The sequence below is a fragment of the Aquila chrysaetos genome, chromosome 16 (assembly GCF_900496995.4).
Source record: "Aquila chrysaetos chrysaetos chromosome 16, bAquChr1.4, whole genome shotgun sequence".
Lineage (NCBI taxonomy): Eukaryota > Metazoa > Chordata > Aves > Accipitriformes > Accipitridae > Aquila > Aquila chrysaetos.
Window position 1 is genome coordinate 59,620 of NC_044019.1, and position 19,100 is coordinate 78,719.

Below are 19,100 nucleotides of genomic sequence, written 5' to 3' on the forward strand. Positions count from 1 at the left end.
TTTTTCAGCTACTCCGAGGGGATCATCCAATAGGGTCCCCATTTCTTTCTTAAAATTTCTTACATCTGTGGTATTTAATGGGACTGCCACAAACCCGATGCCTCCTTGATTGCCTCCGAGGGGTACCTCTCGTAAGGGATATAAAGAAGCTCCCTCAGATACGGCAGTCCTACTTCTGGTACACGCAGCCAGAGGTAGTTCTAATTCCGGTGCTGTTGGTGGTGGAGGCAGGGACAACGGTGGTACTGGTGGGGGTACTATGGCCACCTGAGGGGGAGCCACCGCCAGAGGTAGATTGTTAAGGTATGGAGGCGGCAGGTTATCTAGTGGCTCCCATTTATCATCTTTTTCTTTCTCTTTTTCGTTTGTATCTCCTTCTTCTCCCTTAAACTTCTCATCTGTTTTTAATGTAAGTATTGAGGCTGGAAAAGGACATGAAGTCCTGATCCATAATCCTGCATAATCACTTTCCTCCTGACTAAAAGGTTCCTTTGAGTTAACATATATATATAAAGCCTGGCAAATCCAGTCTTCAAAGGATCCAAAAATGGGCCAAAAGACATGTGGTCTTAAAGGCTCCTTTGGCCATTCAATCATGCAATATTGAATCAATTTTAATTCACTTTTTCCTTTTCTGGGGCCCCTTTCATTCCAATTTTAATCATTACTCCTAATGGACTTTCTGATGGTATATCTGGTAATTTGCTCCCTTTCTTCTGGTCCTTGGTCTTCGATTTTGTCTGACCCATCTTAGGAATTTTACTGTGGCAATTCCTACAGCCCTTGGTCACCGGTAAGAGTGTCTTGCAGGGGTTTTAGGACCTATCACCCACCCACGAATCCTATAGGAGTCACTTCGGTCCTTCACCGGCCAAGTCCCTCGCGGGAGATTGGAACCGCGGTTAGAAGACCTCCACAATCGCTTCGAAACTAAGTTTCGTCTCAGTCACACTCTTACACACATACAGGTGACCGAATCCCACCCAACTGAACGGTATACCCCTTAAATACTTACGACTCCGTCGTCTTCATTCGGATCTTCGCGCGCAGAATTACGGGCAAAATAAACTGCTGCAGCCGGCAAGGGAGCTCAAAAAAAATCAAATCTTTGCTTGTCCCTATTCAGGTTCAGGATGGCGTTAGTCCCGACCCGACCCGATCAGGAGCCACCAAATGGTGGGGGCGCCCCTCCTAGATTAAGTCAGAATTCAGGAACTAAGACCATCCCGGACGAGCCCCCAACTGTGAAAAATAATCATGTCCAAAACAGGATTCTAATTAAAGTTTACAATTTATTATATGAATAGAGGCAAGCAAACAGCGCTGGGTGCACCGGGAGCCTCTGCTCTACCTAGGCACACACCGTCAGGTCTAATTGTGCAGGTTAAGTACAGGTTCTACATACATATTCACTAGATTCCTGAGAAATGTTATACATATTCATTAGTTTTCCGGGAAACTATTAACATATGTAAATGTCCTTTACGCAGGCGCATTGAAGGTCTCTGGTGGTCTTCAGGAGTCCTCTGGTGGTCTTCCATAGTCTTCCTCACTTGTCCGCTATTTGACCCTCCTCAGGTGATTCTGCGCAGTATGGTCCTTTACATGTTTGGATACCTTAGTGCTTGTTAGTGTTCTTATTATCTAAGTTCTCATTAGTGGTATAGCACCATATGGTTAGTTTAAGCTAAATTATCTACAAGGATGGGAACAAAAGGCAGGAGTTCTTATCTTTTCTGGCCTTATCTATTCAAGCAAGGCCTCTACTTGTGTCTTCTTAACAAGATCGTAAATTCATCGAACACTTAATTAAGTCTTGTGATCGCTCTTGGTTCCTTCTTGCTCATCATTCCTAAGTACCAGTCTCTGACAGGCTTAATCCTTGACAAACACCAGTCCTTGGTATGTAAAGTTACAGAGAGACAATCATTAAGCAATAAGCAGTTTGTTCTCTATATCAATCCCCCCCCTTTTTTCTTTAAACCTTTGCAACTATAGGATTCCGCTACTTCCGAGAGACCGTGTGAAGTATTTTTTCGACTTCTACTTGATGTCTGATTTTATTTCGTTTCCAACTTTTGTAATTCCCTACTGTTATATGGCTTTTGCAAGAACTATATACATACTCTCCTACTTCCCTTAGGCCTACGGTTATACAAGATCAAGCAAAACGGTTAAAGATTACATATGCAGAGAGGGTCACATTTCACCATGCGGCCCTATCGTTGTTCTATATTGACACGAATCAGGTTAATATATTTCACAAAGACCACCAGAGGACTCCTGAAGACCACCAGAGACCTTCAATGCGCCTGCGTAAAGGACATTTACATATGTTAATAGTTTCCTGGAAAACTAATGAATATGTATAACATTTCTCAGGAATCTAGTGAATATGTATGTAGAACCTGTACTTAACCTGCACAATTAGACCTGACGGTGTGTGCCTAGGTAGAGCAGAGGCTCCCGGTGCACCCAGCGCTGTTTGCTTGCCTCTATTCATATAATAAATTGTAAACTTTAATTAGAATCCTGTTTTGGACATGATTATTTTTCACACAGTGTGTAAGCAATTTGTTATATGCATTTGTTGGGGGGAAGGTGTCTGTTGCGAACTTGCTTAGGCTTTGATGGCCACAGCTGGTGTTGTGCAGGGTGTTGCCTGTTGCACAGGATGTCTGCTGTCATGCCTGAGCAGCGAGGAGCAGTGAGGAGATACATTGTATAGAAGACCCCTCAGCCAATGAGAGTTGGAGAAGTTTCTAGGAGAACTGAAGACCCCTCAGCCAATGAGGAGAGTTCGAGAAGTTTCTAGGAGAACTGAAGACCCCTCAGCCAATGAGGAGAGTTTGAGAAGTCTCTAGGAGAACTACTGCACCTGCACAACCAGGAGGTGGAGAGTCTTTTGGAAGGACACGATGTAACTAATGTTAGACTATAAAAGAAGCTGGGTGGTTTTTCACAGTGTGCATCTTGGTAGAGCAGAGACTCCCGATGCACCCAGCGCTGTTTGCTTGCCTTTATTCATTTAATAAATTGTAAACTTTGATTGGAATCCTGTTTGGGACTAAATTCATTTATCACATAGGCTTATTAAATTTATGCCCTCTCTGGAAGAAATCTCCCTTGCGGCCTTGACGGTGGAATCGGGTAAAACGAGAAGATGATTCCTGGCAATCACCAAGTACTGGAACCAAAATAGGATGGGTATTGGAATCTATATTCGTACCACAGTTACCAGCTCCTCAAAATAAAATTACTCTCCACAATCTCTCACTTCAAGTAGAAACATTAGCTAATGCTACTCAAAGTGGTCTAAATGAACTCAATGTAAAAGTACAGGCTACTAGTAAAATGGCATTGCAAAATCGGTTAGCTTTAGACTTACAACTACTAAAAGAACATGGAGTATGTGGGTACATTGGATTTTCAAATGATTTGTGTTGTATCTACATACCAAATGTGACAGATGATTTAAACCATCAGATAGACAGAATAAGACATGTAGCTCAAAGTAGTAGAGAATTGAGATCAAACATAGAAAGTTTTTGGCTAAACAAAATATTTCAAAACTTTGGATTTTCTCTGACTGGATGGTTAGCTGGGCTTTTGCAAAATGTGATTGTTATCATCATTGTTATAATCTGTGTCGCTTTTAGCTGTCTTAAACGAGCTGTGACACGATCTGTATTCAGGTGAGACTACTAAAAGAATTAGTAGCCTCAAACAGAAAGGGGGGAACCGATAGCATATGTCCATACACTTCAAGTGGTTTATTCAAATTTTTATGGTTTTAATATTTTGTACCTTCTGTGAAAACTGGTTTGCTGCTAGATAACTGTATAAGTGAGATTTGATAAATGATCATATATTAACATTATGGTTGAAACAATAGACAAAGGGTAGCCAGGGAGATAATTACAAAAGTGTAGTCAAGTGATTAACTAGTAATTATTCATAAGTTTTGCAGTTCTTTGGTCTTATGACTAGATGTTCCTGTACGCTAGATGAGAACAATGCTGAAACTGACCACATGTGATTGAAACTGCGTTAAGCTTCAAGATCAAAGAACAAGGACAAGAATAAAGACTTCAACGACAGCCAGCAAGAACTTCAAATGGGTCGGTGGTCGCAAAAGCAGCCCTTTGACTCAAATGGATCCTCCATTGCGCATGATCGGATGTAGGCAGGACTATGATAATCAGTTATAATCATTTTTATGTATATGTATACTAATCTGATTAATATGCAATTAGTTATTCTGTATAACCTGTTAGTGCTAAAGCTGTGGCATGCATGCTAGGTGGAACTATCCCCTGTGCATCCAGCACCACAATAAAGAATGCCTGCTTTCTAAAACTCCAAAACGTGTCTTAGTCTTGGCGAGTTTCTTCAACCGGCTTTTCGGTATCAACAGGACGAGGGAGATCCTGAGCAGGGCAGAGGAACAAAAGAAGGCTCAGAGAAAACAGAAGGGCCTCAGGAGTGGATCTGAGACAACAAGAACAGTTTAAAGGGGGCTATACCAAAAGCTGCTCTTCCCAGCATGAGGTGCAAAGTTCTATGGCACCCTTGAAGTATAGAGATGGAAGACTACATCTCCTTGCATGGTGCATATGTGGCAAATATTCTGGTAAAGAAATAAAAATTTAATCACTTAAATGAGTTTGGTTTGATTAAGAAGTAGAAAATTGTGAAGCATAGGTATGGGAGTGTTAAGTTTGAAATGTAGTCATAGGAACTTAGGAACTTTAGAAAATGTACTATGTGTAACCATAAGAATTCAAGTATTGTCTAAAATCAGTTAACCACAGAAACTTTGACAAAGATTTGTTGATTTGTAGTGTTTTGTTTTAGGAAACTAAGGAAACCGTTATGGACACCAGTTTGCTGCTTGGAAACCCCTTACCCTTCCCACCTCGATCTAATTATCAAGGATTCTAATCAGTAGAGTTAAGTGAGATTAACCAATGATTGTTTTAACATAAGAATATTAATAAGATGGTGTGACTGAAGGACCTATTATTAGAAAGGTTACATTTAAGAATAGACATAGTATGCATTTTTATGTAAATTAATATAGATGATGTTGAGAATCGTACTGCGCAGAATCACCTAAGAGAGGTCAAGAAGCGGACAAGTGAGGAAGACTATGGAAGACCACCAGAGGGCTTCTGAAGACCACCAGAGACCTTCACTGCGCCTGCGTGAAGAGACATTTACATATGCTAATGATTTATCGGAAAGTTAATGATTATGTATAACATTTTCTAGAAATTTAGTGAATATGTATAACAGGTGTGTATTTAACCTGCACAGTTAGACTAGACAGGTGCACACAATAGGTGGAGCGATCCCCCGTGTCCCCAGCGCTGCAATAAAGGAGTGCCTGCTTCTTAACTTCTCATTGCTGTTAAGGAGTTTTATTCCGGATTTCAGGAACACATAGAACAAAATGGGTGTCCTGCAGTGTAGTGCTGATGTACTTAAGAAATGATGTACTTAAGCCACCCTAAGAAGACCACAAAGGTCTTGTGAAACAAGATACCCTTTGTATAAACAAGGCATGCCTTGCTAATGACTGTGCCCCTGAAGAACTAGAAGACTGGTAAGAAGGGAACATCCTACTCCAGGAGGCACCGAAAAGTTGAATAATTGCTAATAGGCATGAAGTCAGCAAAAATCTTTGATAACTGGAGGAAAGGTAAAGGTGGCAGGAGGAGATCATGACCACCGACTCAATTCAAGACCAAAAAGACTTAGTCCCCCCTCCCCCTCCTTGAGCATGTGCGGTAGAATAAGAGAACACTGTACCTTTTATTCGAAGCGGGGAAACTTTAGCCCAATACAAACTGTGGTAGATAAGTAACTACCAGTAATAGTTTTGGGGAAGAGCTTTGGAAATTGAATACGTATAACTGAACTGTATAAACTGCTTGCCCGTTTAGGCATGAGGTGCGCTAGCTTTGTGGATTACCACTTAGCCCCCATCTTTGCGCAAACATGAATTGGAATAAAATACCTCTGCTCTGTGTGTATATTGGTGTTTCGCACACCGGGTAAAGGACCCCACTTTTGCGACAACAGTGCTGGCAGACTTCGTGTCTCACCTACTGAGCAAAACAAAACCGGCCAGTGGGACACCAGTGCCGGAAAACTACACCACCCGGCACGCTGCACGGCACAAAATGGCCGCCCGGCAGTGCAGTGCCAGGAGATGTAGTCTTCCGGCATGCCGCGAGGCGCAAGATGGCAGCCCAGAATTCCAGTGCCGGGAGACTATGCAGCGCGCCCCTGCCTTCTCTAAGTTTTTAATCCTTTGGCGATGGCGTCTGCATTCCTCCTCCCTCTCCCTCCCCGTCCCCACGAGACCCGGAAGCTCCGCGGAGACCAGAGCGCAGCCCTGGAATTCCCAGGACTGGCCTATTCAGCTGCGATACCGCCCCAGCTCTCCTCCCCCCGCTCTTCAGCATCACCCTACACCCGTCGCTCGCGCGGCCCCGAGCCGCCTCAGTCCCCTCTTCTCCGGGACGCTCCCCAGGGCTTCCCCCACTCGGTGCCTGCCTGGCCCAGTGAGCACTCCCTCCGCCGTGGTGTGCCACTTTGCCCCCCGCAGCGGCCCCAGTGTGGTTCTCCTCGGGCCCGGGCCCGTGTGCCACCAGAGCCCTCTCGCATCCCCACCGCTTGTGTTGCGTTGCCAGGGGTGGATCCGCAGCTTATGCTGGACCTGCAGCCCTGAACATGAATCCCTCGTCCTAGCCCACCTTCTCTGCGGTTGCAGCTGCTGCTCTGGTCCCAGCGGGCGATGCCTGCTGTCTCCGTTGTCCCAGACCGCCGCCGCGTGGCATGGCACTGTGCGGAGCAGGCCCCCCCCACCTCCAAGTAGCTGCCCCCAGCCAGCCAATTCTGTGCGCAGCACCTGCCCTGTAGTGGCAGCCCCATCCCACCTGCTGCGTGGCCAACAGCTGTGGTTTGTTGAGAACAAGGACCAAGACCATCAGCCCCACTAGAGCCTGCCAGAGCAACAGAGCTACGCTTTCTGAAAGCTTGAAGGGAGAGTCCCAGAGGAACTATAAGACGTGCTGCAGAGCTCAGTGCGGCCGACAGGAAATCACCTGCAGGCGTCTGCCTGCTCTGTAAAAGCTCCCTCAGCACCAGCCACAGAGACCCGGACCTGCTGCCCCAGCCACAGTGGGCCCATTTCAGAGTGCTGCGAGCAAACGCAGGAGCAGCCTGGTATGCTTGTACAGCCTGGATGGGCCCTGGCTGTCCCTGGGATGGTAGGAAATGTCACCCTGAATGTCCATGACAATGGAAGGGAAATCCCCTGAAGCCCTGCTGACAGCACAAAGGTTCTCCAGGAACACCCAGGGATGAAAAGGGGGTCTGAGAAACCTTGGGGCCAACCCCTGCTCCCTCAGGCACAAAGAATAACCTCCTTCCCTTGGGCACTGTCACAGACAATTACAGAGTGCAGTTTAGTAATTAATCCATGTAAACAACACCTGGCCCGAGTCTGCTGAGGGGCTCAGAGCTAGTACATGTCCCGTTCCTCTGTGACACCTCAAAAGTCATTACTGGCCCAGCATTTGGCAGGCCAGTGAGGAAGGCCAGCTCCTGCTGCTGCCCTCGATATGTCAAGTCAGGGAGTAGCTGTTAGCCTTCTCCCTGCTTTTTCCTTGAGAGGTAGAATTCAGTTCCAATATCTGACAGGAAAACCCCTGATCTCATCTGTCTGCACTTGTGCCCTAGCCCTAGACTAGAGCCCTGCATGAAACTTTCACCACTTTACGCTCGACTGCGGCCTTGGCAGCCTGACCGTGTCATGCCTGCACCGTATCAAACCGCGGATTCAGATCAGAGCTGAATGCTGGGCAGCACAAGGAAAGGTTACTGTAGTGATCCTAACTGGAAGAGTATTGTACTTCAAGGAGTTAGTGATCCATGTAACAGTTAATGTAGGAAGGTGCAGGCCTGTGCTATGCTGCCTGTATGGCTTAGCTGTCAGGCCTCCTTTGTGCCGCACGTATCCCTAGGTCTCAGCATAAACTTAGCTGGCTAACAGTAACGAAAGAGCCTGCAGGTAGCTCCCACTTGGCACTGGCAATTAACACCAGCCACGTGTCCTTGACTTCAAGTGAAGCGGGAGAGTCTCATGCAAACATCTGTGTGATTGATGGTAGAAATGACTAATAGAACTATTTTCTTTTTAGAAAAGCACCGTAAGAGCTCTGAAGACTGAGATGTCAGTGGAACCTCCCCAGGGACAGGATCTGGACTGCATGCTGTGTCCTAATAAGAGGTTCCTCCGATTCTGCACATTCGGGTTCCCAGAATCTGAGGGGATGTATGATTATCCACACTATGCTCTTTTTCCTTCTAGCATTAGTGTATTGGGTTTGTGTGGCGGGGCTTTGGTAGTGGCAGCTGGTCTGCAGGGCTGGCTCCTGTGAGAAGCTGCTAGAAGCTTCTCTGGCTCCAAGTCGGACCCAGCTCTGGCCCAGGCTGAGCCCATCAGTGATGGTGGTAGCACCTCTGTGATAACATATTAAAGAAGGGAAAACCTGCAGTGGAGAAGGGAGTCAAATGTGACAGAAACACCTATGCACATACCGAGGTCAGTGAGGAAGGAGGGGGAGGAGGTGCACCAGAGGAGGGGATGCGCCTACAGCCCATGGTGAGACAAGACAGCAGGCTGTCCCCCTGCAGCCCATGGAGGGGAGTGGGGGAGCAGATGCCCACCTGCAGCCCATGGAGGAGCCCACGCCAGAGCAGGTGGCTGCGCCCGAAGATGGCCGTGACTCCGTGGGAAAGCCTGTGCTGGAGCAGTCTGTGACTGAAGGACTGCAGCCCATGGAAGGGACCCACGCTAGAGCAGTTCGTGAAGAACTGCAGCCTGTGGGAAGGACTGACGTTGGAGAAGTTCATGGAGGACTGTCTCCCATGGGAGGGACCCCACGGTGGAGCAGGGGAAGAGTGAGAAGTCCTCCCCCTGAGGAGGAAGGAGTGGCGGAGACAAGGTGGGATGAACGGACCCCAACCCCCATTCCCCGTCCCCCTGTGCCGCTGAGGTGGAGGAGGGAGAGAAAATCGGGAGAGGACTTGAGCCCAGGAAGGAGGGAGGGGCAGGGGGAAGGTGTTTTGAGATTGGGTTTTACTTGTCATTATCCTTATTTTGATTTGATTGGGAACAAATTAAATTGATTTTTTTTTTCCCCAAGTTGAGTCTGTTTTTTGCCTGTGACCATAACTGGTGAGTGATCCCTCCGTCCTTGTGTTGACCCATGAGCTTTTAATTATATTTTCTCCTCCCCATGCCACCAGGAGGGAGGAGTGAGTGAACGGCCTCATGGTGATTTGTTGCCGTCTGGGCTTAAACCACAACAGTTAATGTCAATAAATGGAAATTTAACCAATATGGAGTCCAAGTGCCTTTCGTACTGGGATTGTAATAAATACCAGCCCCAGTGCATTACAGTTACAAACCGCAAAGAAGGGTTCGCAGCCTACTGTGTGGGATTCAGGGCTTACAGCTTATGGTCACCTGTTCAGTAGAAAGGTCAAAATCCTTGAGCTCTAAATGCTGAATCCAGAAGTGATAAACTGCAAATCTTGGAACACAAATCATTGTTGGGGATTTAAAAATTTTGGATAAGGTTAGATTTTTAAATCCTGTGCCATGATCGGTAGATGACTGAACTGGAAACACTGATTGATAAATACGAAGCCCCACAAAATAAAGTAATGAACCATAAGGCCCTCAGTGAGAAACCCTCAACAGCAACCTCTGGGAAAAAAAAAAAAGGTAAATTAAAAACTCTGAACCCTCCGTTTTAAACAATAAACGCCCACGCGCATATAAGCAGGAAACCGATAAGATGTGGAATTTTTGCTCGCAGCTCAAAATGTTTTGCCCCTCGATAGGAATCTCAGCAAAACATGCAGACAGACACCAGGAACACATTACAGTTGCTTTTTATAAGCTTGGTTTTAGCCCCCGTACTAACATGACCGTAAGCATGAATCAATCCCAATTATTGAACTAAAATGCACTTCCACCCAATCTACCCACAACCCCACAAGAACCAGTTCATCCGCATTAGGGACAATAACTTGATATTTTTAGTCCTTGCAGATCCACGGGCAAACATCCAGAGCCGGTGACACCTGTTACAACCAACCATCCTTTTCTTAAGGAAACCGGTACCTGCTGAAGAGAGAGGTGACAAATTTGTGACAAATGGGAACGCTCCTCCTGTGGTCACTTAACAGCACCTCAAAACCTGTTTCCTCAGGTCAGTAAATCTCACCCTAAAGACTAACCAGAAAATTCCTCACTGAGTGGCCAGGAAAAGGGTAAAACATTTCAGCCGAGGAAATAGTTTTTATGATTTTTAGCCTATTACCCACGTAATGAACATGTGCAGTCCAAGCTACCTAACCAACTGGCATATCGCTCAAATTCTCTTCAAGGAAAAGCAACTACCTTTTTTTTTGAAAATGCTGAGGCTCATCCAGTTGGATGTTTCTCGGCTGTAAGGATGCAATTTAAAAGTGTCCACCTCAGATCTACAAAATTTCTACACAGTCAGGTCTTAAAGAGCAAGAAACTGTTTTCTGAGTGTTCTGTAAACATCTTGGAATGGAGAATTCGGGGAGTACAAGCATCCTGCTTACTTTACAAGAGGCTCTTTTCAACATAGTGAAGAACTTGTGCGGGAAAAGGGAAGTCCCAAGTGGAAACACAGCACGCCATCTAAGATTAAAGACCAAAAAACCACCTTAGACCTTTTGGATAAATGCCAGGGCATCTTCAGAAATTTTGCTTGTGAAAGCAAAAACACAAATCTGCACCTACTGATTTGCATGTATATCTTAGCAATCCAAAGTGAATCTACAAGCCAGCACAGAAAACGGACAAAGGTGAAGAGCGTGTGCCTCAGTATTTATATGGTATTCTCTGGTGTGCCTTCAAACACAGTACCGCTGGATTTGGTGGTCCTAAAGACAACACTGAGTAGTACAGTTGTCCAGATTTCTCATTGTTGCAGTTTATCATTTGTGATCCTAACTTCACTCTGTAAGAAAACTATGGGAGTGAGTCCACATTACCCAGAAAGCCTGTAGGACACATCACTGATTTTTGTGCCTCTAGTTATCTAGCTGGCCATTGTGGGTCAGACAAATACAGTAGAAAATAAAAATCAATTGTACACATAAAGTGCACATTATTGATGAGTAGGAATGAAAAGGTCTTGATCTTCAGAGAATATTTCCACAATTGAATGATTTCTGTGGTGTTTGACCCCAAGCTAAGAAAATATAATACAGTCATTAAAGTTTGGGCGATGTTTTGCAGGAAACCCACCACTGATGAAAAGCCAGTGAGGTAGCTTCTAGACCTGGAAAAAAAAATTACTATTCTCTCCTTACATAAGTATTTTGTTACTAAACACTGAACGTTGGTATGACAGTTTGTGTAAATAGTCACATCTGCAAAAAGTCTGGACTAAGGTAAAGAGCAGCATTGGCGCTATAAAATTGTCATTGGTGCTTGAATTCATTTTCTCTCCCGCCTTGTCAAATTGTCATTTGACTGAAATACCATTTTAAATGAGATAATGCATCCCAGAACATTATGTGCAGATCGTTAAATGTTCATCTTAACATTTATCTTTTACAGAACAAGTAGATCCCCAGCCACTGTAGTTCAGTCTTACCAAACACTTAGGATTTTCAAACAAAGCTTCAACATCTTTGCAGGAGGTGGGTTGGAGGGGTCTGTGGACCACTTCAATGGACTTCAAATTTTTTTCACCAATAGCAGAAAAACGTTTAGAAACCTACTTTAAGTACTCGATAGAAGAGACGTGTTTAGAAACCTGCTTTAAGTACTTAATAGAAATGGCTGGCTGTAGACATAGCTTGCCAAAATGATCGAATACTTCCAGGCAAGCTGTCATTTAACTATGAAATCGGACGTGACCTATTGACTGATCCTCAGCACCAAAATTAAAAGATAACGATTAGCTTTTTAGAGTTCTCAGCAGAGGAAGTTTATTTATCCTACACAGGACACCTGGATCAGCGATACACTTTTGCAGAGTGCTGAGGAGAGTCATCTAAAAGAGCATTATGGTGCTAGATACACTTCTAAAGTCATATTGATCTTGGCAGTGGAGTTACACATTAATACCAGGCATGGCTAACAAGGCCATATCCTTGGCCATTAGGCTGATAATGCTGGCTCCAGGACAATCTTTGTACACAAAACAAGCATATTTCTTTGCCAGTCTTTCCTTTTCTAAAATGAGGTCTCTCTCCCTCTCCTCTCCCCAATGTCTTTTGCTGACATTTCCTGAAGTTTAGAGTGTTTGAGAGGGTGTTCTCCAGCCTATCATCAGTCCCCAAAATACACTGTAGCTGTCTGATTGGCTCAAAAAAAAAATTCAGGTAGATTTTAAGGTCTCTTAAATTTTTGTGCGTCAGCTTACAAGCTGCCATCTATCCCTCAGTGCTGGGCGGACTTTTTAAAGATAGCATTTACTCTTAGAATTTTTATGTAAGCAAAGGAAGAAATTACTTATGATGAGGGTGGTGAGACTCTGGAACAGGTTGCCAGAGCAGCTGTGAATGCCCCATCAGCAGTTCAAACACAGGTTGGATGGGGCTTTCAGCAACCCAATCTAGCGAAAGATGTCCCTGCCCATGGCAGGGGCTGTGGACTAGGTGGTATTTTACGGTCCCTTCCAACCCAAACCATTGTATGATTCTATGTACCTTTAACCTGTAGAACTTTCGCTGCCATTCTTCCACTTTCTCCTTCTTCACATTAAACTTTTCTTTTTTAAACTCAGTGAAGGGTAATTTAGGATAGGGAGTATTCATTCTGTTCCAGTGCCTCCACCTTTTTTCTCCTCTAGGGAGACACAAAGAATGGTAAGTTTGTGGAGTAAAGGTGCAACTGTGGGTTCCGTTTCTAATTCTGCCACACGCTGACATGGGGAGGATGTATAGTGTATAGCTTCACCGAATCTTTTACCATAAGTAAGCGGGTTCTTCAGTAGAAGAAACCCATTTATTCACCCGAGTCGCAGAGCGACTGCTGCAACGATCCATCTGATGCAAAGAAAGGAATAGGAATGGGAGGAATTTAAAAGAAAAAGTTAACGACAGTAGGTTGTAACCCATGAACAATTATATCAATTAATATATGTGGCCCTTGCCTTCCTAAACACCTAGAAAATCCCTGTTCTTTGAGACTAGGCAGTTTGTGCGCTCTTTTATACTGGAAAATATTTCAGCCTGTTCTCAGTGTTCTTCCTGCTGAGGTAATGCGGAGGGGTAGCTGAAGGCCTGGGATAAAAAGGGGACTAGTGTCACCTGGTCTGTTTCTCCAGGCTATACATAAGTATCACTAGCAAGAACGACTGACACCTTTAGTATGTCCGACACTTAGACTGGAATGCTAATGACTTGCTCCTAAAAAGAAATACTGAATTATATGAATGGGGAAAATGGTGTAAAACAGTTGCCACGTTCTGGGCTGTTTTAAAGAAGTCAGTATGACAAGTAAAATGGCATAAGGAGAATAAATGAGAGGTGCAGAATCATAGAATATAAAGACAGACGATGTCTATGAAAAGGGAGTGAGTCTGCAGGGGCCAAAAGTACTACCATTGGGTTTTTACATCAGAAGTGTGCTGGTAAACTGTTCCAGGACAACAGACTGCAGAAATTTACAATTACAGTATTCGGGAGGATTTACCTTCTTCACTTTTGGACAGGCAAGCTGAGTGTTTGCTGCTACTGAGATATGTAAACTAAAACTTAATCCAAAAGTTTTCTTTTATCCTGTTTGTCTGAGGCTGAGATCGTTCCCAAAACTTGGAAGGTGCTGGGGAGGCGAAGGGGAAGATAATCTGAAGGAAGTTAGAGCTGCAGATTTTTCATTTCTAGATTTTTTAATGAGATTCTTTCACTGGTCATAGCTAAATTATCCTCGGAGCGGTAGCAGACTGAACAACAGATTGATTTTCTCCTCCCTCCATCCCTAGCAAATATAAATTCAATGTGCAAAGCTTGCACTCCATTACTTGCTCCCGTAGTGAAATAATCTGCTTAAAATGTGAAATTTACTCACACGGACAGAAGATGGGAGGGGTTGTAACTTTTTATCGGATGCTGCAGATCTTTAATTTTACACATTTTTGTAAAGAAAGGTATGTTTTATTTTTAATTTGCTGTTTATTTTTAATTTTTTTATCTTTAAAAAATGTCTAACATGCCTGTTTGTACACTGATTTGCAAGGGTATTTTCATGTTTAGTAGGCTACCTTAAAACATAAAGTTTCCTCTATAGTCGTCGTATTGCGGCTATAAGACTGCAACTTCCATTTGATTTCTTAACACTCCTGTTTTACAGGGTGAAAATGAATCCCATTTGAACAGAAAACACTGCGATAAACCACCTTTATCCTAAAAACCCCAGATTATTCTGGTTTTAATATAACTAAATTCTATTGAATGGTACTGTACATACAATGAAAAGGTAAATCTACAGACGTACTGGTTATCCTTGTGCATAAAAAAGAAAAAGATTTTTGTTAGCGTATACAATAATATAAACACTGAAGAGGAATTAAAATCTTGTCCACAATGTAGTATCCTGTAACGGAGAAAGAAACAAACATAGGAAAGAAAGGTGAGTATGCAATTACACACAAGTATTACGAGTTTATCTGTACTCAGATGATAATCATTTAGGAAAATGCTGGTAGAGAATTTTTGCATAAATCATTTATTTTTCACAGAGTCGGGGCCAAAGATAGCAATGCTTGACACTCTGGCACTCTGTTCTGTATTTCAAATGCAGGTATCAATGATCAGTGGAAACTGGACCTATCATGGTGATTTTTTTCATTGACATCTGCAAACAAAAAGCAATTGCCTGCTCCAAATTATGTGCTTAAACATATTTTTTAATTTAACAATGCAATTTTGGCAAGATGTCTTATTCCCTCTCGAGTTCCTTTGTATAACCAATTTTTGCTGCAAAACAGTAACTGGACATGACCATAACTTCCACTGCGACGTGGGGCTCGGAACATCTGAAAAGGAGGACAGGGAAATATTCTTCTATCTTCATAAGTGTCCTAAATATAAATGTACTGCTCTCACACTGCTGTCAGATGATGGTTAAACCAAACTGCATAATGCTCTTAAAATCCTACAAGTCAGGCACCTTAGTTTCCACTGATTTGATGCCACCTGAGGGTGCTTAGTACCTCATAGTGATATGCTTATCAGGATGTCTTTTACTGATAAATTAGACATGGGCAGATGATGCACTTCTCCATCTTGTAGATGAGAGAGAATACCCAGATTATCAATGAGCAGTGGGTCATGTTGCCATGGTTACAATGTGAGATACGATGGTTTTTCCCAGTGTCATTTTTTTTGTAATGCATTAAGGAAGGACTGCAGCTTTTACAATGTTTGATACCTTTTTTCTCCCATACATTTTAGTGTTAAGATGGCAGAATAACCATGGGAGACTGGAATTTCCTTGGAGGCATTTTAGAGGAGGTCCACATTCATTCCACTATTATTGGAAAGATTTGGCTAACAATCCTCTTCATATTTCGAATGCTTGTCCTCGGAGTGGCAACTGAGGATGTTTGGAACGATGAACAATCAGAATTTATATGCAATACTGAGCAACCTGGTTGCAGAAACGTGTGCTATGATGAGGCCTTTCCCATCTCTCTCATAAGATACTGGGTCTTGCAAGTTATATTTGTGTCTTCCCCTTCCTTGGTGTATATGGGTCATGCCTTATACAGACTAAGAGCCTTGGAAAAAGAGAGGCAAAAAAAGAAAGCTCAGGTAAGAGTGGAACTTGAAAGCACTGAATTAGAAATGACTGAAAATCGGAAAAGACTGGAGAGAGAACTCCGGCAATTGGATCAAAGGAAGCTAAACAAAGCACCTCTGAGAGGCTCTTTGCTCTGCACTTACGTGATACATATTTTCACAAGATCTGCAGTGGAAGTCGGTTTTATGATTGGGCAGTATCTTCTTTATGGCTTTCATCTAGATCCCCTTTATAAATGTCAGAGAGATCCATGTCCAAACACAGTCGACTGCTTTGTATCTAGACCAACAGAAAAGACAGTGTTCATATTATTCATGCAATCAATAGCGACTGTATCATTGCTTTTAAATATCCTAGAAATTATCCACCTAGGATTCCGAAAAATTAAAATGGGACTCTGTGGACAGAATAAAAACAAGGACGACCCTCACAATTTCTATGTAAACAAATCTAAGAAATACTCTGTGATACCGCACTCTTCTTTGGGAGTATCCACCACCCCTCAAAAAACTCTTCCTTCTGCACTTAGCGGTTATACCTTTTTAATGGAAAAGCAAACTGACACTGCTGTCTACCCGGTTCTAAATTCTCCTCCCATGTTTCAGTCTGTGCAAAATAACTGTACAGAAAGCAGCAGCAATTACACCCATCGCAATCAGGAAAATAAATCGCCAAAGAGGAGGCCAGCTACAAATGCTTCAGACAATCAGACTCGAAATACTAGCACAAATAATAATGAAGGCTTGCTTGGTGAGCTTGGGACTGAAGCGCATGATGTGCAAAAAGAAGCTGAAAAGAAACATTTCCTTGTTGTTACTCAGAATGCAGATATAGCTTTAAGCACGTGCTTGAGAAGCTTTGCTGAAATGCCATCTCAAACTTCACTGCGACCCAATACCACTTTTCCTATTACTGGTTTCAGAAGACAACATGGAATTGGTTCATCTTGGAACTGCTCAGCAATGGTTGAGAGTGCAGGAGCTTCAACAAATTCTCTTCCAAAGAACAGCAACAGAAGACAAAGCAGTTTCAGTGCAAACAAAGCCCAACTTCCTTACGAAAATTCTAGCCGAGCAGACACTCCTGACTCTACAGAGGAGGTGAGCTCAGAATCTAAGCAAAGTAGAAACTGCAATAGTCCTAAGCCTTTCTCTCTGTCTAGGCGACTGTCGCTGTCAAGTAATGCCAGCAGCAGGCGTGCCCCCACTGATCTTCAAATATAGTGTGAGTTAATCTGTCAATCACACTAGTCAATGCTGGGATAATTATTGGACATTGCGACATAAGCAAGACCTATCTATAATAGTAGCTAAATTGTTCAACTTTAACCAGCTGTTTCACGTAGATAGAAAAGTGAAATATTCAAAGCCCTTTGAATATTAGCTAAGTAACTTTTAAACAGTCTCGTTACTTCCTTTGTAACGAAAGGATGGCTTAGAGCTCAGCATATAAACTTCTACACTACCCTTCCAGCTAAGAAGGAAAACATACATCGTGTAAGTCCACATATTAGGAAAAGTCAGGCATAAAATCACAGCTGGTACTATTTAAACTGAATAAAGGTAGAAGACAAAATTTACAGTCTAATTCTATTTTACGAAGAACAGTAAATGACATTAGGCTAAAGATGGCACTGGCGCTCTCAGGAGAAATTAATTATCGGTAAATATGTTTCTGCTTAATCTCTCTGAGAATTCAAACAGACATTTGATAGCTGTCTGAAAGCAGAATGTCAAACATATTCTGCTGTTTGAACTGTGTTAAATACAAAAAGAACAAAACACTTGATACATGTATCACTAATTCTTTGACTCCACCTTCTGCTTTTTTCAGTGTATCACCACTGACTTCCTCAGCAGAACAATCAGAGTGAATCTCTTATCATATACTATTACCATTAAATATACTATTACATTTTTAAAGCATCATGAATTACAAATGAGTTGTGAGCTTTAATTCTGAGATTATGCACATGTCCTGGTTTCGCCTGGGATAAAGTTAATTTTCTTTCTAGTAGCTAGTACAGTGTTATGTCTTGGATTCAGTATGAGAAGAATGTTGATAATGCACTGATGTTTTCAGTTGTTGCTAAGTAGTGTTTAGACCAAGTCAAGGATTTTTCATCTTCTCATGCCCAGCCAGCGAGAAGGCTGGAGGGGCACAAGAAGTTGGGAGGGGACGCAGCCGGGAAAGCTGACCCAAACTGGCCAAAGTAATATTCCATACCATATGATGTCATGCCCAGTATATAAATTGGGGGGAGTTGGCCTGGGGAGTGGATTGCTGCTGGGGAGCTAACTGGGTATCGGTCAGCGAGTGGTGAGCAATTGCATTGTGCATCACTTGTTTTGTGTATTCCAATCCTTTTATTATTATTATTGTCATTTTATTATTGTTATTATCATTACTATTTTCTTCCTTTCTGTACTATTAAACTGTTCTTACCTCAACCCACCAGTTTTACTTCCCCCCCCCCGCCCCCGATTCTCTCCCCCTTCCCACTGGCTGGGGGGGAAGTGAGTGAGCAGCTGCATGGTGCTTAGTTGCTGGCTGGGGTTAAACCACAACCTCGTAACACTAATAAACTAGCATTTATTTTTTTTTTAATCAGAAAACAAGTTACTGAAATTTATTAATCAGAAATTTTGGATTTCACAAACCAGAAGGCTTAATATGGTAAAAAAGAAAAAAATGGTAGTACCTTCCTACTTTCAGTTACAATGTCAAAAAATATGTATTAGGTTTATCAAACTGTAAAACTACTCCTTTTCTGGATGCTATGGGGTCCATCTGTCCCCCAAATTCTGACAGACTTTTAAATCATAGAATGCTTATAATTGTTTAGAAGGAGCATTTCCGTTTATGCTTTTTATGGGGGTAATAAATAAAGGACATTCATCCACTTGCCGCTCCAGTCCATATAGTATAAGGCGAGTTCCATGAAACATCTTGAAGTAATGAAGGAGGGAAAGATGAAAAAAATACTATGTTACATTTGTAATCGAGACTTCTATGAATGAAATACATTCACTTGAGTTGCACAGCACTGACAGGCTGTAAATACTTAGTGAGGTGGTCACATCTGGGATCCATTAGCGTATACACATATATTTTTTACTAGTGGATTTGACTTACTGTATGCGTACTGGAAAATAATATGTGAGATGTAGCATCACAATGTTACGGCATCATTAAATTCTTAATAGGCATTATCATTATGCTT

General features: G+C 42.9%; 1 protein-coding gene across 2 annotated transcripts; it reads left to right on the forward strand.

Annotated features, from left to right (window-relative positions):
- Positions 1–10,177: 10,177 nt before the first annotated feature.
- On the forward strand, positions 10,178–17,100 carry GJA9 (gap junction protein alpha 9). 2 transcript variants are annotated; one of them, XM_030039492.2, is made up of 2 exons: positions 10,178–10,295; positions 15,529–17,100. In XM_030039492.2, exon 2 carries the CDS (start codon positions 15,550–15,552, stop codon positions 17,098–17,100), a length of 1,551 nt encoding a protein of 516 aa, XP_029895352.1. In that variant the 5' UTR covers positions 10,178–10,295; positions 15,529–15,549. The 2 variants fall into 2 exon arrangements, with proteins under 2 accessions (XP_029895352.1, XP_029895351.1); XM_030039491.2 differs by lacking the exon at positions 10,178–10,295 and adding an exon at positions 14,108–14,222.
- Positions 17,101–19,100: the final 2,000 nt, after the last annotated feature.